Source organism: Astyanax mexicanus, chromosome 3 (assembly GCF_023375975.1).
Source record: "Astyanax mexicanus isolate ESR-SI-001 chromosome 3, AstMex3_surface, whole genome shotgun sequence".
NCBI classification, from domain to species: domain Eukaryota; kingdom Metazoa; phylum Chordata; class Actinopteri; order Characiformes; family Acestrorhamphidae; genus Astyanax; species Astyanax mexicanus.
Window position 1 is genome coordinate 37615590 of NC_064410.1, and position 21795 is coordinate 37637384.

At 35.5% G+C, this 21795-nt stretch overlaps 1 protein-coding gene across 1 annotated transcript in view; it reads right to left on the bottom strand.

Annotated features, from left to right (window-relative positions):
* Window positions 1-1973: 1973 nt before the first annotated feature.
* Window positions 1974-21795, bottom strand: part of vars2 (valyl-tRNA synthetase 2, mitochondrial) — a 31376-nt gene continuing 11554 nt past the window's right edge. Inside the window, exons 17-30 of the mRNA XM_022683113.2 lie at window positions 21016-21106; window positions 19675-19768; window positions 18461-18531; window positions 17790-17915; window positions 17499-17603; window positions 14004-14072; window positions 13834-13912; window positions 12496-12626; window positions 10616-10768; window positions 8424-8663; window positions 6399-6510; window positions 3868-4076; window positions 2371-2520; window positions 1974-2232 (exon numbers count right to left, since the gene is read on the bottom strand). Coding sequence (XP_022538834.2) covers window positions 2158-2232; window positions 2371-2520; window positions 3868-4076; window positions 6399-6510; window positions 8424-8663; window positions 10616-10768; window positions 12496-12626; window positions 13834-13912; window positions 14004-14072; window positions 17499-17603; window positions 17790-17915; window positions 18461-18531; window positions 19675-19768; window positions 21016-21106 — 1705 coding nt within the window. The 3' untranslated portion in view covers window positions 1974-2157. The remainder of the gene's footprint in view (window positions 2233-2370; window positions 2521-3867; window positions 4077-6398; window positions 6511-8423; window positions 8664-10615; window positions 10769-12495; window positions 12627-13833; window positions 13913-14003; window positions 14073-17498; window positions 17604-17789; window positions 17916-18460; window positions 18532-19674; window positions 19769-21015; window positions 21107-21795) is intronic.

The window sequence follows — 21795 nt, forward strand, 5'->3', positions numbered from 1 at the left end:
TAATGTACACTATTCAGAGCTCGTCCCCGGTTGGTATATGAGAATATTTTTACTATAATGTATTATCATTTTAATATAATATAAAGTTTACTTAATATTATACCACAGTTAGTTCCGACCCTGCAATGTGATTGGCTGAGAGGTGCTCTATGAGTGCCATTATCAGCGGGTAATGCACTGTAACCGAAGCTCTCCATGTATTACTCCGCCACATACAGGTAACCTAGCAATAATGCAGCACTTACAAGCCAAACAGGCAGCAATGGAACTATTTTAACTCAAGGAGTGTATATATGCTCAGCTTATCTACGTCACTTGGCCTGCAGCCTCGTTTCTACGACCTGTATTAATATTGCACAGATGTTTACTCTTATTGAGTTTTGTTGGATTTTATTTGTCTGAATTTTAGTAAGCAAAATAGCTAAGTCATAAAGCTAACTCAAGCTAAAAATGCTCTACAATTTGTGCCTGTTAAAATGTTAAATCTTAAAATAACTGTTTTCTGTCTTTTTCATTAGTATTTTCAAAATGTTTAATTACGATTTTTGGTACGTTTGGTACGTGATACGATTCTGGTTGGTTCTACAGCTCAATTGTATGATAAACTATCATCTTAAACCTTTGCTAAATTAGCCAACAATTTTTAAAAAGCCATAACAACTCTGAGGTGATTCTAAATAAATAAAGATTCTAATTAGATAATTTCCAAGTCCATTCTGTGTTTGGGGAAGAGTAATAAATGTCAGTACCAGTGCTGGAGAGATCCAGACATTTTGGTGCCATCCCCAATTCTGATTTTAGCTTATGGTCATGTATTAATTTGTTTCTTCACAATGTTCATAATTTCAAAAATTATGAAAGGAGATGTACTGTAGCTGTACGTACTTATGTACTTTCTAAATCACCACAGGAAAATCCCTGGTTTCCCAAAAGCATTTTAGTGTTAAAATAAACCTAACTGTATTTGTGTAGCAAATACTATAAGAAATACTAGATATTAATCTAAATACAGGTTTGGTAGGTAAGTAAACAAAATATTAGTGTACTAACTTGTTTTGTACTCTACTTGTATGTAACTGCAAATTCTCTTGCATAATTCGTCGCCATTTTCCTAACATTGTTCCAGATTATTCCATTGTGTGATCATAGTGTCCATTATAACAACATTGATGAACCTGATTCCAGGTTATGTTCAGTCAGAGAGAAAGAGAGAGAGCACGCTCACTCAAACTTCAACCCTTTGTTTCTTTGGTTCTACTATGAGCTACTGAGCTACTGAGGTCTGAGTATTTTCTTCTGAAGTTTCCATTGCTCCACCAGCTGCTCGTGTTCAGTAAAACTGAGCCGGGTCCACTTTTAGAGGAGGTACATGTGATGTAAGCATGTAAGGAATCGTGACGTGGCCAGAAGAACTCCTGTGAAAAGTGACCCGAGTCCACAGTTTTTAGAATGAATATATTAGGCTTGGCAAGAATAGTGGGTTCCAGCACACTGGTACCATTAAACACAGTATATTTTCCCCTTTTTCACTCAGCAATGCTTCTGCTTTTAGTTTAGAAACAAAATAATACGGACTGCCACTTTACCTAATAATCAGTTCTTTCTTTCTGTGAATGTTTCAACATGGACAGTTTTCTTTATCCCAACACAGGTTTTTCTTCTATAACACACATGTGGAAAATAGTTTTTTGATAGCACACTGTAGATCACCAAATAATAATTTCACCCAGGTCTGCTCTAATTTTAATGCACTTAAGCAATCCACAATAACAGAGAAGTGGAAAAGCACTCTATGCCTTTCGGAATGTAGCAAATCTTTATGGGTGGCATTTCAACAGAGCTACATACTGGGTTACCTTGACATTGGGATTAATTAAAAACTGATTATGGCTACTTTACTGAAAAGCAATGAGGATTTCTTTCTCTTGGCAGATCCACTTCTGTTTTGTAAGGTATAGAAGTTACACATTAAATAATTTCTTAAGTATAATTTATTTTAACATTTATGGTACAGACAAACACTATATACAAAACCCTCAGCTTTTATAATATGGTCCAAAAGATGATTTAATATTTCTGCTTGAAGAGTCAGTAAAGTTCACTGTAAATTCCAAAGTATTTTGTTTAATTTCCAAACTCCAGCCTTGGTTAACTTTTTTAATTCTTTTTCATAGATTCCAAAGCCAGAAGCTGGTTCTCTATGCTCTTCAGCTCCTGCTCCAAAGCTGCAATCTGTGAATATTATAAACAAGACAATAGAAATAGTTAACGTATGTTAACATAGAAACATCAAAACTTTTATGCTGATCTAGCACTACTTTTAACTGAAACAAAAATAATAACCCCAACCAGCTTTTAAATAAGGCTCACCTTATTTCCAGTCTCCTGCTGAATATGCTCAGGAACTTTTTCTGTGTAGTTTGGCACTCTAGTCTGAGAGAGGGATTGCTGAAGTCTATGGAGAAGCATTTCTCTGCGCTGGGACAGGTGGATTATCTGTTTGTCAGCATTAACACTGTTCTAAAGGAGAGGAGAGAGAGAGAGAGAGAGAACTGTATTAAAATTCACTAAATTCACTAACAACTGCTTATTGTTACAAGAAAATTACAACACCACAGAATAATGAGTACTTTTATTCAAGCTAGATTAATTTTATCTGGGGATATAGTGTAATTTAACCCAGTATCAAGTGCAATGTGTAGATTTACCTGTCTAATAGTGATAATTGTAAATGTATCCATTATAAATACGGATTGTATTTACAATCTAAGAGTAATATTTGTGTGTGCAGTGTGTGGTATTTACAGTTTAACAGTAACAATTCTGGAGCAAGTTTAATCCATTATGAATCTTCTCTATGTGTAGTTTTTGAAGATGTTATTTTTTGAAGTGGATTTATTTGTGTGATTCCAGTATGAATCTGACAGTAATTTTACTTTAGCATAAATATGCAGTGTGTGTAGATAGTCAAACGGTAATAAGTCTAATGTGATTGCATAGTTTTTTTAATCTAATTGTAATAACACTAGAATGACTTTAATCAAGTATGCATATGCAGAATATGTAGTTTTGTAGATTTTTTACAGAGATTTAAATCCAGTATGAATCTGAAGTGTGTAGTCTGTATAGTATAGCATCAATAACTGTTGAGTGATTTAAATCCAGTATTAATCTGAAGTGTGTAGTCTGTACAGTATAGCATCAATAACTGTTGAGTGATTTGAATCCAGTATGAATATGCAGTGTGTGCAGTTTTTCAATAAAACAATAATATACGATGATTACATTCCAGTATTCCAGTCGTTTCCATTGTATTCCACAGTATTCCATTGTGCATAAGGTTGACTATTTTAAACCAGTATGCATATGCAGCATGCATATTTTAATCTAACAGTAATAAGTGTAGCTCGATTTTTATCCAGTATGACTATACAGTGAGGGTTGCTAGTCTATATAACAGTAATTATTGTGAAATTATTTTTTTCCTAGTGTGAATCTGAAGACGTGTAGTTTGTCAAACTAACAATCAATATTCTACAGCTATTTAATCCAGTATGTTTAGGTCTGACATTAGGAACTGGGGAGTGACCTTATCTTGCATGAATCTGCAATTTTTTTTTTAGATGTTACAGTGTGCCAGTCCTACTAGTGAGATGACTTTGTTCAGTATGAATCTGATAGCAATTACCAGGGAATGACTTGTGTCTGAATGTTCCATGGTATTTATGGACATTGTATTTATTACACATGCTTTTCTCGTACCATTTAAATAAATTCAGTTTCACAAATCACACTCCTCTGGAAGACAAATAAATGAATGCAGCTCTCCTAGTGCTGAAGTTCAGTATAGTGTGACTTTACTATTACCTGTATATCCAGGTGTAATTGGATAGAATGGTCATCCACACCACAAAAGGGGCTACTTTCAGGTGGGGGCAGGGAGGAGTGGAACGGGAGAGATTTAGAGCCCTCTTGAGGACAGTACAGGTGCAGGTTTGAGACCCGGCCCAGGACACAGATAGCAGATCTGAAGCTGTGGAGGGTTTGAGCCTGGTCTGGTGTGCACACTGCCCACACTAGAAAAAAAAACGGAAAACAGTTACATTTTGTTGGAGTATGGCAGTTAATTTAAGGCAGATGCTATTTACATGTATGTATGTATGTATGTATGTTTTCTGATTTTATGGATTTATGGATGGATGGATGGATGGGTACTTTATTTATCCCGAAGGAAACTTAGGATAATTTAAGTGTATATAGCAATATCACACTGTTTAAAAGTATCATAGTGTTACTAGGTACATTTAGTGCACATAGCTTCTGAGGGTACTAACTCCACGAAGTGTTGATAGTAATTTAATTGTATATACACGTAGTTCAAAAAGTACATTGCTGGTATCTACATTTCAACACATGTCTGAGTACTAAAAATTTCAATTATTAGAAGATTCTAAGTATATGGTTTGATAGCAGGATTCTAAAAGAATCAACTATACTATACAAAAGTAGCTTAAGCTCAATCACTTCCCTAAATAACTAAATAAATACATAAAATTCTAAATATTTTTAAACAAGCTTATGTGATTTCACTTATAGATAAATGGTAGCCAACGATAACAGCAATTTGATTTTATTGCCAAGTTCCAAGCTGGGCTGGCAAGGCAATTATAGTTCATGTTAATAGTCTCTTAATGATACTGTATATCAAACTGCTTGTACTGTATATTGATTATCCATTAATATTCACCAGTAGGAATGTAGTTAGTCATCAGAGGTTCATGATGCATTTAAAACCACTGAAATTGGGCACTGAACTATGTTTATGTTATGATGTATATTAGTTATTAGATCATTTAATGAAGCATGTATTTATTTTTCCATTCACTGTTAGGATGTTGACATTTACAATGTAATGATATATTAAATGCTTTCCTACATAATTATAGCAAAAGTAAATCGTCAGACACCCTTTTCTAATAATAAAAAAGTGTTCAGAACTTAAATATACATAGCCTACATATGGTCTATAATTTATAATTATTTATTATTATTTATTTATTTATAATTAATTAATTTATAATTATCATTTCATTTTCATTATTTATTTATTATTTTATACTTCAAACCATTCATCAGAGCATTACAAACAATTATTTTCATCACTGTACAGTACCAGTCAAAAGTTTGGACATACCTTCTCTTTCAATGTTAAAATCTTTTCCCTTTACATTTTAAATTAATTGATACGCTGCGAAAAATGTAGGTGCTCTTATCTGGGGTGATGTTAACTTGCGTTTTCTGAGGCTGGTAACTCTGATGAACTTATCCTGTGCAGCAGAGGTAACTCTTGGTCTTCCCTTCCTAGGGAAGTCCTGATGAGAGCCAGTTTCATCATTAAGGATACTTTCAAAGTTCTTGAAATTTTTCTAATTGACTGACCTTATTATTATTTTTATTATTACTTAGCTGATTATTCCGTGTCATAAAATAGTCTCAAATACATTAAGAGAGCAAGACATTTAAGTAATTGACTCTCGAAAGTTCAGCACAGCTGTTAACTGTCAACATTTCAGGTGACTACCTCATAAAGACTGAGAAAATGCCAAGAAGTGTAAAGCTGTGAGGTGCCTTCTATGAAGAATCTAATATATAAAACATTCTGGTTTATTTAAAAAAGAAATTGTTCACTAAATTATTTAATGTGTTTTTCTTCATAGTTTGGATGACTTTAGTATTAATCTACAATGCAGAACATTTTTTTTTAAATAATGAACAAACACTAAATTTAAGGTGTGTCCAAACCTTTCACTGCTGCTCGTATCAAATTCAAAGCTCTTAAAATCGCCTACAAAGTGATGACAGAACAGGCTCCTTCCTACCTGCATTCACTTCTGAAGACTTACGCTACCTCCCGGCCGCTGCGCTCCTCCAATGAACGTCGCCTCGCTTTACCAAACACTCACACAAAGCAATCCAGACTGTTCTCATACAGAGTTCCCCAATGGTGGAACAAACTACCTTCCACTACCAGATCAGGAGAATCTCTCACTATCTTTAATAAACTCCTGAAGACAGAGCTCTTCAAAGAGCACTTACTCTCCTAACACCTCTAACTAACTCTAACTACTTCTAACCTCATTTCCTTCTTCCTCTTCTCTACTGCTCTATCAAATTATTCCCTTTGACCTTTTTTAGGCCCTATATAAAGATGTTTTTACCTTGAAACTTCTATTACTTTTGTACTTCACTATTGTAAGTCGCTTTGGACAAAAGCGACTGCCAATTGTAAAAAAAAAAATTATAATAATAATATATGCGAGCACTTTTCAGGAAAGCAAATCAAAGCCCAGGAAAAAGCTGGAAGCTGTTAAAATAACAAACATAGTTATGGTACTCACTATCTGGTCTTTCCTTTGTTATGTGATACTGGGCTCTCAGTGCTCTCGCCACCCTGACCACTTCCTGAACCAGAGGGAAATCAGCTTCCTCCTGAGGAAAATGCCAGTGAGCCTGGAGGAAAGCAGTTGACAGAAAGATGAATCAGGAAACATGCAGGAAACGAAGACACTCTCTTTGGCAAATGATGACAGAATCATTACTTTTGTGTAAAAGACAATTCTGGGTATTTCCTGCAATCTGACTGTGTTTTCTGAACCGTAACTCACATAATTGCTTTGTACACTTTAAAGGAAAAGGGAAAAAATATATAACTTGTTTTAAATGTAGACTACACTAATAAGAAAAGTGGTGCTGAGATTGGCTTTTTGGAGTAATCATAGAATCTGTCAATCACTCTTAAAAATAATACAAATACAAAGGGTTCTTAGAGCTATGCGATAGAAGTACTATGTTTGGTACTATAAATAACAATGTTTGTAAAAGACATGTGAATGTTAAGTAGGGCTTCCAGGAGACTGGAAGTAGGGCTGTTACGTAGTATCATCACTGTCACTGAATTGTGTGCATGCACAATAGTTACACAGCAGGATGTACAATGTCACATAAGGCAAATTAAACCATACATGTCATGCTATAATTGGATACTGCCTCATACAAAAAGAACATTCCCACTGTCCTCATTTCCTTTTATATTTCTTCCCAACAAAATTTATTTTACTCCAATCTTACATACACAAATGTCATTATTAATATAATTAATACTCACAAGCCGAGCCCATGGTTCCTTGGTGTAAAGGTTAGCACTCTGGACTCTGGACTCTAGGACTCCAGTGATCTGAGTTCGTATCTTGGTTAGAGCACTGGGCCATTAACGACAAGGTAGTGGGTTCGATACCTGCCCTTGAACAAGGCCTTTAACTTTCACTGCCCACCATTCCAGGCATGCATGCTCACAATATCACAGTGTGTGTCGTATGAGTTCAATGATATGGATGGATAGGCAAATACTTTTGGTAATATAGTGTACTTGCTTAATCTGCTTAATATTTGAATAGTTGGACTGCGTTTTTAAAATCATTCTGTAGGGTTGGCTGAAAAAATTGGGTTTATGTTCTTTAGGGAAACCATGTTGTACATGTAGGAACCTTTTTTAAGTCTAAGAAGCTTTACATACAGTAAAGGGACCAATGAAATGGTTTCCTTTGAACTTATCATTCAATCGAACCCATTTGGAGATTTTATTCCAAATATATTTTTGTCACAATGAGAAATTTTATATTTTCTCAGAAATAATTGCAATAAACAATACTATAGTCATTTTTGGACCCATTATATGCCACTGATGTAATGGAAGTAATTATTATTATGCAATTCTACTCTTTTAAAGCACTATTAACTTTTAATTATTAAGGACATTCATACACTGGGATTTAAAAATGAAAAGATTAAACAAAGTATACTTATATTTTGACATACTGTTTCATTAAAATGAATGGGCTATGTAAAAAAAAAATGAGCAACATTATACACCAGTTAGTTCTGACCTTGCAATGTGATTGGCTGAGAGGCGTTCTAAGTCAGTAAGTGCCGTTATCAGCAGGTAATGTACTGTAAAAGTGCAACTACAAACAGAGCAGCAATGGAACTGTTTTAACTTGCGTTATAGTTTTTATAACCAAACACATTGTATTTTTTCCTCGTCTTTAACGAAAAATCTTTTAATAAACAGCAATAAATGGAACTATGGTATAATCGCAATAATACACTTGAGGTTCATGCTATAAGGTGTAATATTGACACTGCTGATTTGAGCTTAACTGAAGTCAAGAAAATTGATTGAGGTCATGTCCAACTATTATACAATAAACTGATAATATATATAATACATTATCATGAGAGGTCTATTCATTAATCACCGCACAGAATCTACACAGTGTAAAGCATAGCTTGTTTTTTCAAATGATCAAAACTGGTAGTTTTCCATAAGACAGAGACAAAATGCTTAATATTCCCTTTCTGCTCACCAGCTGAGAGGACGTCGGATAGGGCTGCACACACACGCTGGTCTGAGCTGAATTACACATCAGGTCAGCAGTCTGCAATCTTTGCCAAAGCTCCTCAGTGAGAAACGGCATGAAAGGTGAAAGGAGGCACAGAGAGGTGGACACACAGTGATAGAGCACAGCAGTGGCAACCTGCTTCTCTACTGCTCTTTCTCCTTCGCTCTCTGTGGCCTGCTGTTTCAAAACTGGCTTGATGCACTCCTTCAATAGAGGGAAAAAAAGAAGAGAAGCACAAAAACCAGGACAGCATGTAAGAACAGTGAGTACACAAAGCAGGTGTATTAGAACTAAAGTGGGCTTACACAGAGTATTTATTAATCCTAAAGGGCAAAATAGACACCCTTGTTCATTTTAACACCTAAATATGAGCCCAGTTCCAGTGAGCAACAGATTGAAGGACATACTGAGTGCTATATATAGTATAATAATATAGTAACCTGATGTATTTACACTTGTCTCTGGTTAATCAGACTTAAATCCAATTGCTGTGTAGGATTGAATATGCTAATCCGCTGATTATGCATCAACCAGCTGTTTAACCATTCAGTGCTACACTAATGATGGTTATTGTATAAAATTTTACATGCAATTATGCATTTTTTTCAAATTCAGGGGAGAGCAGCAGCTTAAATAGTCTATGCTGATTAGAAAACAACTTAACTTTTTCTTTATTTAGACTAATTTAGACTAATTTGGCAAAAGCGTACTATGAGGGGAGGAGTTTTGGCTATACTGGGAGGAGTTTCGGTTGTCGTATGCATTAGTATTTATGAATATAAATTGTTCAAATGCATCCTAATGCAGATCACCTTCTAAAGAGGTTTGAATGATCATATTTATAACATTTTTAAATGTCTTGAGTGTGCTTATATTTTCCTATTTTATGTGGCTTGGGCCCAATCCCATTTTACCCCTTGGCCCTACCACTTACCCCTACCCCTCTGTAGGGGTGTCCCGATGTTTGTTAGGCTGGAGGGGTAGGGGAAAGAGATTGAGAGAGAGGCTTGTTAGCCCTTTATACAGAGATTTTTTTAGAGGCACACTTTAAACGAAGGGCTATGAGAAATCACTGGTAAGATGGTGGAACAAGCGACCAAAGAAACCCACAAATTAAGTATTTTATATGGTTACACTCAAAAATAAGTGGTAGGGGTAAGTGGTAGGACCAAGGGGTGAAATGGGATTGGGCCTTGGTCTTTATCCAGGTATAATCCTCATACTCAAGATGGATGAAGTGACCAGGTGTAAACACTGTAAAATAAAAGCTATTTATTTTCGATGTGTGTGTTATTTCTATCTATATATATCATGTCCTATTACCTATTACCTATTACTGTTCATTCATATTGTTTAATTTTTGCTAGTTATCCATATAGTTTATAAATTCCATTTTCCATGTTGACCAGACAGCTATCAAAGCATTTCCATGCAAACAAATAAACTTCACTTACATTTGATTTGGTGGATTTATCTGTCACAAATCCTACTTTATCTAATCATTAATTCTTCATTAAAATAAATTCAATTGAATAAATCGAACCTATTTTCTACAGCAACATAACTAAACTCCTGAAAGAGAAAAGTGATTAATTGTTTTGACTGCATTAAAAGCTTTTTCATCACGTCTGCGTAATTAAATGGATAAGATACTGTATGAAAAGTCATTCAGTGTTTGACATGAAATTCTCTATTCCACAGAAACTTGCTGAGTCAGCGTTGTTCACAGTGGTGATCACAGGAAGCGAAAGAGTTTAATGCCTTTAAAAGCTCCCTCACAGAAAGCTATTAGACAACATGATAATGAATGCACTGCCTGATGCAGCCTGATGCCTGAGACTTTGTTTTATGATCATTTTTAAGGTAATGTAACTGTAATGAAATCTGAACAGAGGCTAAAAGTGCTCTTTTTCTCTTGCTAGGCAATGTGGAACAATTTCAATATGATTCCACAAAGAATCTTCTACAATTCTACTAGCGTTTTCTTATATGTGAATAGGTATTTAACAAGGCAATAGACCCTTAATGCAGTATAAAGGCCTATATGATTTAACAAAGCTTAAATAATTCATTTTTTAAATTGTAGTTTTACTCAACAAATTGGTATTTGACTGATAACTGATAAGAATAGGTAAGATTAAATAAAGAAAACTGACTAGGTAGACGTCACAGAGGCTGTGGAGCCAGAAGGAGTGAAGAGCGGAGGTGACTGTGTGCAGCTCATAACTCGCAAAACCCCTCTCACACTGCTCCACTGCGCTGTACAGACGAGAACAGATCCACTTGTCTATCCTTGACACTGGAAAGGTCTGTGTGACACAAAAAAGGAAGGAGAAGCTCTAAGCAAAGGAATAAAAGCACCACATACGTTTCAGAAACAAGCAGTGAGGATTGTGCGTTTTCTTTACCATTAAATCAGTTTGTTTTCAGAAAAAAAGACTACAAGACTATATACCATCCTGAGCAGCTTTAGATGTTTCAGATAATCAGTAAGAAATGTACAGTCATATGTATAAAGCTACACAACTGTAAAGGAGGAGAATACATACAGTACCAGTCTAAGGTTTGGACACACCTCTTCTCATTCAATGTGTTTTCTTTCTTTTTATGATACAATCATACACTGTTTAGGTTCAGTATTGAAGACATTAAAGCTATTGAGGAACACATGCAAAATTATGTTGTAAAAAGTCCAGATAATGTTTTATACTCCAGATTCTTCTAAGTACCACATTGAGCTTTAATAAACAAAACTAAGTAAACGAAACTGCAAACAAAACAAAAACAAAAAAACAAAAACAAATTTATTTGGGTGAGTAAAGAGCTTCGCTTTATTTACAGTAAACTTAGATACCCAATATTTTTAACAGAGTGGTTAGCAGCAGCACTAGCAATGGTTAGCAACGCTAACAACAGCGCTACATTGAGGGAACCCGAGTGTTCCGGTAAGCCAGGGGGTTTTCAGCTAGCAGTTCGCCCCACATAGCTTGTTTTAACACCATAAATGCGCAGGCTACTGTTCTCTATATTCACCTTTAAACGGCGAAGAAGCTAGTGCTGCGGTTAGCGGCCAATGCTAATGCTCTTTAGTGCTGGAGAAGCTTCACTGAAACTCCCTTAAAATGCTGTACTTCAGCTGAGTGGCTTTACTGCTCCTTAATACCTAACTGGTAAAATTCATACATAGGGCGCACGTGTGCATTTAATCCCCTAGTACTAAGCAATGATAATGAAGTTGAATATATCTATGAATTTGTTTGTTTTATGTGATTATTTTTTAAACAACCGACACTACATGCGCGTGATACGGATGTACATATATCCTTTTGTATTTTGTATTATGTTTTATTTATGCATTTTTCTTATTTTATTTTTATTTCCAATTCTTATTTGTTGTTCTTTTACATGTTTTTAATTTTACTTCTCTTTGTTTTAATCATGTTTGAATAAGTCATGTTGTATTCTTATTTTATTTTTTATTTCCATTTTTACTGTTATTCTTTTACATGTTTTCTTAATTTGACTTCTCTTTGTATTTTCTAATTTGTAAAGCATTTTGAATGACCGTTGTGTATGAAAGGTGCTATATAAATAAACTTGCCTTGCCTTACACAATAGAGACAGTATAAACTACATGTGAAAATATTCTGAAATTTGAATTTCAACTGAAAAGCAAGTCCATACAATATTTTTACACTATTATTATGAAATAGAATTTACTTTAACATTCTAAAATCAATACAGCTGATTTATGAATGTGATGCATCCTCACAGACCCTCTGTTGACTGATATTCTATGCAAACATATGCGCATTAGCATAAGCAGGAAAAATGGAGAGAGTGGGAAACAGAGGGAAGACGTGATGAGAGGAGACGTAGTAGGTTCTAAATTTAAACCCAAAGCAGGAGAACAGAGGGGAGAGATCATTAATTTATAGCTCAGGAATATGTAGATCACCTCTCCCTGGAGGGAGCTTTAGCCTGCGGTGTGCGGGTGTGCGCTGTGTGTTTGTGTGGAGGCTTGCTGGGGCTCTACCTCAGGTAGCGGTGTCAGAGGAGCTTCCAGGTCCTGCAGAGCTCCCACAGTGAAGCGTACGGTCTGCCACATCTTATTACAGAAGTGTCTGGAGCTCAGCACCTGAGACACAGACAGACTGATGTCTTCTCCTGTCAGACAGACAAACAGACATGCAGACAAAAGTCAAAAACAGGAAGAAAGACACATATTTCCAAATGTTTACTTGTTTAATATTACATTGAAATATTAATGTTTTTGTTTTCTTCTGTCCATTAAGGGTCCCAAACAGTACTGTATTTTCACAATATAAGGTGCACCGTATTATAAGGCTCACTATTAATAAACGTCTATGTTCTGGTCTATTGTCATACATAAGGCACACTGGATTATAAGGTGCATTGATGATTTTTGGAAAAAAAAAAAAAAAAAGGGAGCAGGGCCAATTTTGCTCCCTCTGAGTGCCGGCAGCTTTATGGCAATGCTGCATCAGCTGGGGTTCAAACATGCGACCTCCCGCTCATAGTGGCAGCGCTTTAGACCGCTGGACCACACGGTGCCGTAAGTTCTTTCATGCAAAAAGCAGCCATTTCCTCTTTTCAAACTGCCACTGATGCAGTTTACTGGATAGCAGGCACGCTCGAAGCAAAGTGCATCTACCCAGCTCTGATACACCAGCTACCAGACATCTGTGCTGACCAGTGCTATTTCATGCTTTATTCTGTTTATTGTTGCTGTAAACGCTGGTTTTGCATGCTGCAGTGTGTCCGTGCAGGTGTATATGCACGGCGCTCCTGCATGGCTAAGATAGGATTGGCCAGCTGACTGTTGTCAGGGTTTTAATCAGTCAGTGGCGCAACTGTATTTCCCGCCACCAAGATGGAAACATGCCAGATATTTACCCAAACACACCCATTAGTGTAGATATATTCCTTGATATAACTCTATTATACGATATAACTCACGCTATTTTAATGGCATGGGTGCAAGGCGTAAAAAAATATAGACTGTTGACAGGCTGTAAAATAGCAACGAGCATCGCAACATGCTTTGTACAGGATGTACGATAGGGCTCTAGGAGTGATGTATAGAGAGACCATCATATACCCACCCATAGAGAGCAAAGCCTATTGTGCTTTCTCAGACTCCAGCTGCTGCATAATCCAGGATTTGAACCAGTCATGCTCAGACTAATTCCAGCACATTCCAGCTACTATCCCTGACTTCATGATTTCATAAATAGAAACTGTGTATGAAAATGTGAGGAACTGTGCCAGAATTAAATATTATACCTTAATTATAGCCATTTAGCTGAGGAGTTGATTAAGTTCACACTAAAACACACTTAAGGACTCTCACCCTGGGCTTTGTAGGAGCAGAGAGCGAACCGCAGAGCATCTGTCCCACACTCCGGAATACCATTTGGGAAATCTTTCCTCTGCAGAGGAAAACCATGAAGAACTTGATGAAGCAGCTTATTTCAGAGGACCTGTTGAAAATCACTGGAACATGAAGCTTAACTCACTGACCTGTGCTTCCATAGCAACAGCTTTCTCCTTCGGATCCAAGTTACCTTCAGTGACCTTCTCTTGAAGTCTCTAAATAGACCAGAAGAAGAATATATATGACAGATATGAAGACCTACCTTTACTGTTAGACATGATCAGCCTAAATGTCAGGTCTAATTGCAGAAGTTTGGAATAAATACCATTTGTGGCATAGGCTTGTGAAATGTTAACGTTAGTCCAATGCATCCTCATTGGTTAGTAATTGGAAGATGCCCATTAGTGCAGGACCTTCCTAAATGTTGCATGGGAATCCACTTTCTGAGAGAGTACAGAGTTTTAAAAAAATAAGAGACCACTTAACAATGATGAGTTTCTTTGATTTTACCAAATTGAAAACCTCTGGAATGTAATCAAGAGGAAGATGGATGATCACAAGCCATCAAACCAAGCTGAACTGCTTGAATGTTTGCACCAGGAGTGGAATAAAAGCAGTGTGTAAGGCTAGTGGAGGAGAACATGCCAAGATGCATGAAAACTGTAATTAAAAATCAGTGATATTCCATCAAATATTGATTTCTGAACTCAAACTCAAACTTTATGAATATGAACTTGTTTTCTTTGCATTGTTTGAGGTCAAAAAGCTCTGCATCTTTTTTGTTATTTTAACTATTTCTTATTTTCTGCAAATAAATGCTTTAAATAACATTTTTTTTATTTAGAATTTGGGAGAAATGTTGTCTGTAGTTTATAGAATAAAACAACAGTGTTTATTTTACTCAAATATATACTGTACCTATAAATAACAAAATCAGAGAAACTGATTCAGAAACTGAAGTGGTCTCCTAATTTTTTTCCAGAGCTGTATAAATATTATGTACAGTACTGTGCAAGTGAACAATTAGAATGTCTCTTATCTGGGCAGTAAGTGTTTATGTACTTAGTAAAACACTAATATAAGAATAAATAGAAATAACTCTGAAACTAATATTCATTGTGCATAAGCTGGTTTGGTAAATCAGTGTTCAATTATGTTGAATCAGTTAAACTGGTGATGGAACTGAATAAATGGTGTCTAAAATGTCTGCTCTGTTCTGTTTTGCTAGTTTTTTTCCCTAATTTTATTCCATTTTCTCCACTATTTGAATTGCCAATTACCTCCTTCAGCCTTGCCTCATCACTGGGTAGCCAGCATGCTCTGAGGAAAGCACAGCAAACCCAACGTCTGCTAATGCCTGTTTTGACCAACATCACACTAAGAGTGATGTGAGGAGACATCAGGAGAGACTCATCTACCCACTCCAGAGAGAGCATGGCCAGTTGTGCTCTCTCAGACTCTGGCTGCTGATGCCTACCAGCCATCCTTTCACATTGGTCTGCTTGACCACATTTAAGAGTTGTTCATTATTAGTTACACATATAAAGACATAAAACCTAATTTTTAGATCACAGGAATAATTGAGTGAACTTGCTATTCTGAGAATTGCCCATAACAAATTTAACAGCATTAACATAATTAACAGCTGGAGGTTGTACAGGATAACTTATAGCATCACTAGGAGATTTATGCTGTTTATATTTCTGTTTTGAGTCTCTGAAAAGCTTACAAAACTTTCAGTAGATGTGCTCTGAATAAAGAACCTAGCTGTTCTGAGCTGATACGACTAGCTAATGACTAGGAAAGGTGAATCCCAGATGTCATCAAATTGATTTGACCAGGGGCCAAAACTCATGCAGAATAAAATACTCCTCACTCAAGGTCCAATCAAAGTCAGCCATCAATACAAACTCAATCCAGCCTAAAGCATATAACCTTTACTGATTAGACAGGACGTAGCACCCAAAACAAGCAACCTCGCAAACATATCTCAGTCAGAATATAATAAGCAGGGAATTGATAATCAGTATTTAAATAAATGGACCAAACTATTTGTCTTTATAACGCCACACCAGGCACTAATATATGCCTTTTGGGTACAATAATAGCCTGCGGAATGGATCTTAACAGGCTATTTATCACTGTTTGCACTCTGCCTGCTGCCTCGTAAAACAAAGATAGGTAAATAAGGCAGTGTTCGGCTCTTCACTCATTTTATATTCTGTGCAGGATTTTAATGTTACTGAAAAATGTGCTGGAGATTGTTTTGAAGACCTTTATCATTTAATAACCTCTGGTTGTTTTCTCAAAACTTAAACACAACGTAAAGTACTGCATCTAAAACATCTGACATTCCTTTTGGTCTCCAGTTTACACAGCTGAAACCCTTGAAACAGTTGAGAGCTTGACATACGTTCAAATAATTAACAAAACTCACAATAGCACAGGTTGATTCACAATAGCACTAGAATTAGGATTAGGTCCAAATTCTAGTCTGATTAGTTTAGGAATAATGGAAAATTAACATGTATTCATGTGATATTTAAAATGAAAGTTAAATACAAGATAAGCATCAATACATTCTTCAAAGTAGGCCATCACAAATAGGAAAACACATGTATGTATGTTTATTGATAAGTATGTATTTTATGTTTAGAAAAGATAGTCAATAATGGAGTTTATTAATGGTTAATAATTAGGTTGCAAATACATTGCAGAATCAATGTACATAGTGCTATCTAAGGATGCACCAAATTATCTGCAACTATTTTTTTTTTTATAAAAATAGCAGAAAAGCACTTTCAGTGTTCAGGAGCATACATAAAAATATGAAGAAAACCTCTGGATTATAATCAAGAGGAAGATGGATGATCACAACCATCAAACCAAGCTGAACTGCTTGAATTTTTTGAACTGCTTGAATAGAGTTATCCAAAATCAGTGTGTAAGACTGGCGGAGGAGAACAACATGTCAAGATGCATGAAAACTGTGATTAAAAACCAGGGTTATGCCACCAAATACTGATTTCTGAACTCTTAAAAGTTTGAATTTATGAATTTATATTTGCATTATTTGAGCTCTGCATCTTTTTTTGTTCAGCCATTTCTCATTTTCTGCAAATAAATGCTCTAAATGACAATATTTTTATTTGGAATTTTGGAGAAATGTTGTCCTAGTTTTTATAGAATTAAAAAAAACAATGTTCACTCAAATATATACCTATAAACAGCTGATTTAGAAAAACTAATTCAGAAACTGAAGTGGTCTCTTATTTTTTTCCAGAGCTGTTTTTAGGTTTTTTGTTTATTTAATTATATAAAATGTCAAAATGAATAAAAACCTGAAAAAAAAGACAAATCATTGGCATATCAGCGCACACAGCGAATCTTCAACATAACTTCAGTATGTTGTTTTCAGTTAAGAAATAAATATTTTCTAAAGGCAGCTCAGTCTAAGAAAGGAACATAAACCATGTAGTTTCACCTCTAGGTGTCGAGAGGTTTGGCAGTATTGATTCACTAGGCGCTGTGTGCTTCAAGGACTATGAGGATTTACTGTCCTTACGAGGAGTGTGAGTATACGGAGCTCTGGAGGATGGGCAAAGTCACAGAGTGTATAATAACATCCACAGTCAGCATACCTCCAGAGAGACACCTGAGATTACATCCAGAGGGTCGATGACATTTCCCAAAGACTTGCTCATCTTCCGACCGTGCTTATCCCTCACCAGAGAATGAAAGAGCACCTGAGAGACAAGAGAAATGAAAGGATGATGAGCAGTCAGATGTGCTAGAGACAATAGTAATATTTTTGCTGACATTTATTCTGTACATTTCTATTGATATGTCTAATTTTTCAGGTGTGAAATTATATTTGAATTCTGGTCTATTTTTAGAGGTGACATTAAGATGTAATATGATAACTGCAATACTTGTTTAAAGGGCAGCTGGCCGGTCAACTCCGTCCCGAGCATTACCATCCTGGCCACCCAGAAGAAGATGAGGTCACTTCCAGTCTCCAGAATGGTGTTGGGATAGAACTGCTTCAGGTCTTCTGTCTGTGGATTGTAAAATGAAACACGCATTCATCATAAGGGCTTAATAAAAGCATATTTAAACATGGTTTTAATAAAAATAAGTGAACAACATGTAGCTTTCCTTTTGAAATCAAAGGGAATGTTAGGGGGTGTTACTTCTTCTTTGATATAATAAAAGCCTCAAATCTTCTGGGATGTAAAAAAAAAACATAGTTGTGAGGATTTGACTGCGTTTAACTACAGCTAGGTCTGTCACGATAACTATTTTTGGTTTGGACAATTTATTGTCCCAGAAATGATTGCAATAAAAAATACTCTTATCAATGTATCACCTTTTTATGTCACTGATAAAATATAATGATAATATCATAGCATAATAATGCAATGAAATTATGCCCTTTTAAAGAGCAGTGGACTTTTAATTGATAGGAATATTTAGACACTTTAAGAAAATCCTGTTTTTAAAAGGTGTTCATTAATATTTGACAGATCTGATTATCCCTAAAATATTTTAGTGGAATCTCTTATAGATTTCTTAACAAATCAATACAAAGATAAAACTCTACCTGGTGAGGCCAGCCCAGCATAGCAAAGGGGAAAAGACCTGAAGAGAACCACGTGTCCAACACATCTGGATCTGATAAATTAAAACACAAGTTGAATGGTAATTTTTATTATTTATGTTAAAAAAAGGAAATAATGGAAAATAGAAATTCGTACAGTTTTTTAACCCTTTCAGACCCTGCATCCATTACAGCGGACATCACGTATTTCCTTTTTTATGTTTTGTTGCACATAACAGTAATTTAGGCATGTTGTCCATTAGAAAAGACCATGAACCACCCAATGAAAAAGTAGCTTAGACCCACCAACTGCACTGGAAAACACAGCAACTCAGACATTAGATTAGGTAGCACTAGAGCCGATGAAGCAAAGTAAGCGCTAATTAATCTTTATTTTACTGTTTAGGGATGGTTGGTAAAATAAAAAGGTCAAAGATAAAATAAATAATGATAAAAAATGCAAATATAGAGTTTATATTAAAATATTACAGTTCTGTTTTGTGTACATCACAGAAAAAACAGCATTCTTATATTCTTATATTGTCCCATCACTGGAACATTATTCAGGTCTAAAAGGGTTAAATCAGCGTGTGATGTTTTTAAATGATATAGTGTGTCATGTACACCCAATTGCAAACCATTTGAGTTGGTTTGCAACACAGAAAACCTGCTAACTGCACTATGTAAGTCTGGAGAAGCAAGCAGGACAATGCTCACACAAACAAGAAGCTCTGTTTAACCTGTCATATTTCTGTAATAATAGAATGAGAAATTCAGGACCCTGATTCCAAGACACAGGAACAGCTTCTTCCCCCAAGAGCTCATAATTAATTATATATAAACAGTCATTTATTATATTTATATGCACTTTTTTATCTATATTGAAGCAGCTACCACCTCATATCTATTCCACCAGAACCCATATTATTATTCTGTAGTGCAAATACAGTGCACTATTTTTTTATATATCTTATATCTCTGCTTCTGTGTGGACTCTCTATGGAGAACATTAACTGAATATTACTGACTTTGTTGATGACTCTGCATATGGCGATTTTTTTATTGAAAAAGTTACAGATTTGTCTATATTGCATATATAGACTTTCAATAAACAAAACTGTACAAATACATATAAGAGAATGCTAAGTGGCTACTGAGAGATTAGAATGAATATTGAATGAAATATATTTAAGGAGTTATATCTTGTGTGAGGTCACCTTGTGTGAGAACAACAGCATTAGGGGACACTCCAAATTTCGCAGCTGCACGCTCTCTGGCTTCAGATTCACTCCTGCCCCACACCCACCGCTCCTGGACAGGGATGCAGTCACAGCAGAACACACCATCACATACTGCATAAATCACACTGAGAAGTCCTGCTGAGACCAAGAAACTGAAAGAAGCTCCAACACAAACCTATGTGTTTTTTTGTGTCACACCTGGTTCAGTTAGAGGAATGTTTGAGTTTTTATATTAATTCTACGACTAGATAATCAAAGCAGATTTTGTTATAAAACTACAAACCTTTTCATAAATATTGTACAATCATGCATTTTTCTTCTGGAAAAGTGACACAGGGAAAAAGAACATTTAATCAGAACAATAATTTAAACACGAGGCTTACTATTCAATAACTAATGAATTATTAATTAACTAATTATAACAATGAAACTTAGGGGTGTGACGAGACACTAATATCACGAGACGAGACACAATACTGGGTTCACGAGAACGAGACGAGACGAGATTAAAAAATAAAATTTTAAAGAAAACTTCAAAAATGAAAAATGGCTTGAAACCTAGAGTTTTATTTGACAAAATCATATAATGCAAACTTAACAGACTGGTTTCTCTCACACATTGATTCTATAAGAAATAGAAATAAGAAAAAAGTCTAGGTCTAGTAAGTGCAAACCACAACCAGTCATATTAAGCCGATGGTTTGTGTTTTTTTCTCCTAAATCTCTTGTAATTTAACTATGCATAACCATAACCAGTCATATTAAGACTAGGCTTGAAGTGCAAACAGAGACAGAATATTTTTTTAATACAGTACAGAGCTAAGGGATTAGTACAACTGCCTATAAAACAGTCACGTGTACGATTTACTTACAGTATTTACATATGTTTTGTGTCTTGTTGGTCACTCTGTTACCGTTTATTGTTTCCACTGGAGCCAAAATGCAGCCAGACATACAACTTAAAAGTAGCAGAAGCATCTTCTATACAAATGCTGCTCTTCTGCTGAGAGCTGCTTTCACTGCTCAGCCACCACACTCGCTGCTATTGATACTGTGTTGCCAGATCCCTCTTAAAAAGTCCACGCTAAACAGTTTTTGTTTTTTTCGCGAGACGAGAAATATCGTCACGTTTTAATCTCACGAGATCTCGTCACACCCCTAATGAAACTAATAATAAAGATATTCATATAAGTAAGAAATGATTTAGTCTACATGCAGACCCTTTAGTCAATTAGTCCAACAATCCAGGGGGTCTGCTGTATCATGTTTAATAGTGTTGCTAGATGTGTGGTAAAGATGTACGTTAGCTTGTTTTACCTCTTCTGTATCTGTGTGTGAGTCTGGCAGTGTCACTTGATATGCTGGAATCTGATGACCCCACCAAAGTTGTCTAGAAATGCACCAATCACTACAAGAAGAGAGACAGGAAGTGCATATGTTACCTTTATGTTACAATATATTCAGCAATATATCCTACATTCAGCATACAACAGGGTAAGGCTGTGTATTGGCAAGAACCTGGTGATGTATCACAATGCAGGGGTTACAATTCAGTATACTATGGTATATTATACAACTGTAAGCAGACTGACATGGTTTATTAAAATTCTATTATAGCAAGACTGTTATAGTATAAAAAACATGCCACATATACATCAAATCTGATCAGAAGAAAATGAAAACTTTGAATCCAATCAGAATCTGAAGGTTGAATTTCAGTGCAAAGCACAAAATGAACCACTGTCTGCTAACAATCTTTACATATAAACTAGCAATTCAATACAGTGTTTTCATGTATCAATATGTTTACACCCTTAGTATATAATACTGTATATTACTTTGCTGTAACAAAACCACCGATCACTGAAATTCTGACTTTAAAGGACAAGGGAAGAACATTCTTAACTATATTAAATGTTATAACATCTGTTGGCTCATGTTATAAAAAGTTGGGACAACACACAACGTGATGAGCAGCAGGTGTTTGTAAATTGTGTTTAAAATGAGTTACAGAGAAAAGCTGTAGAAATCAAATTTAAATGAAAGCAAACTTCTTTATAAAAGCGCACTTAACACTTAACTTCATTCATAAAGTCT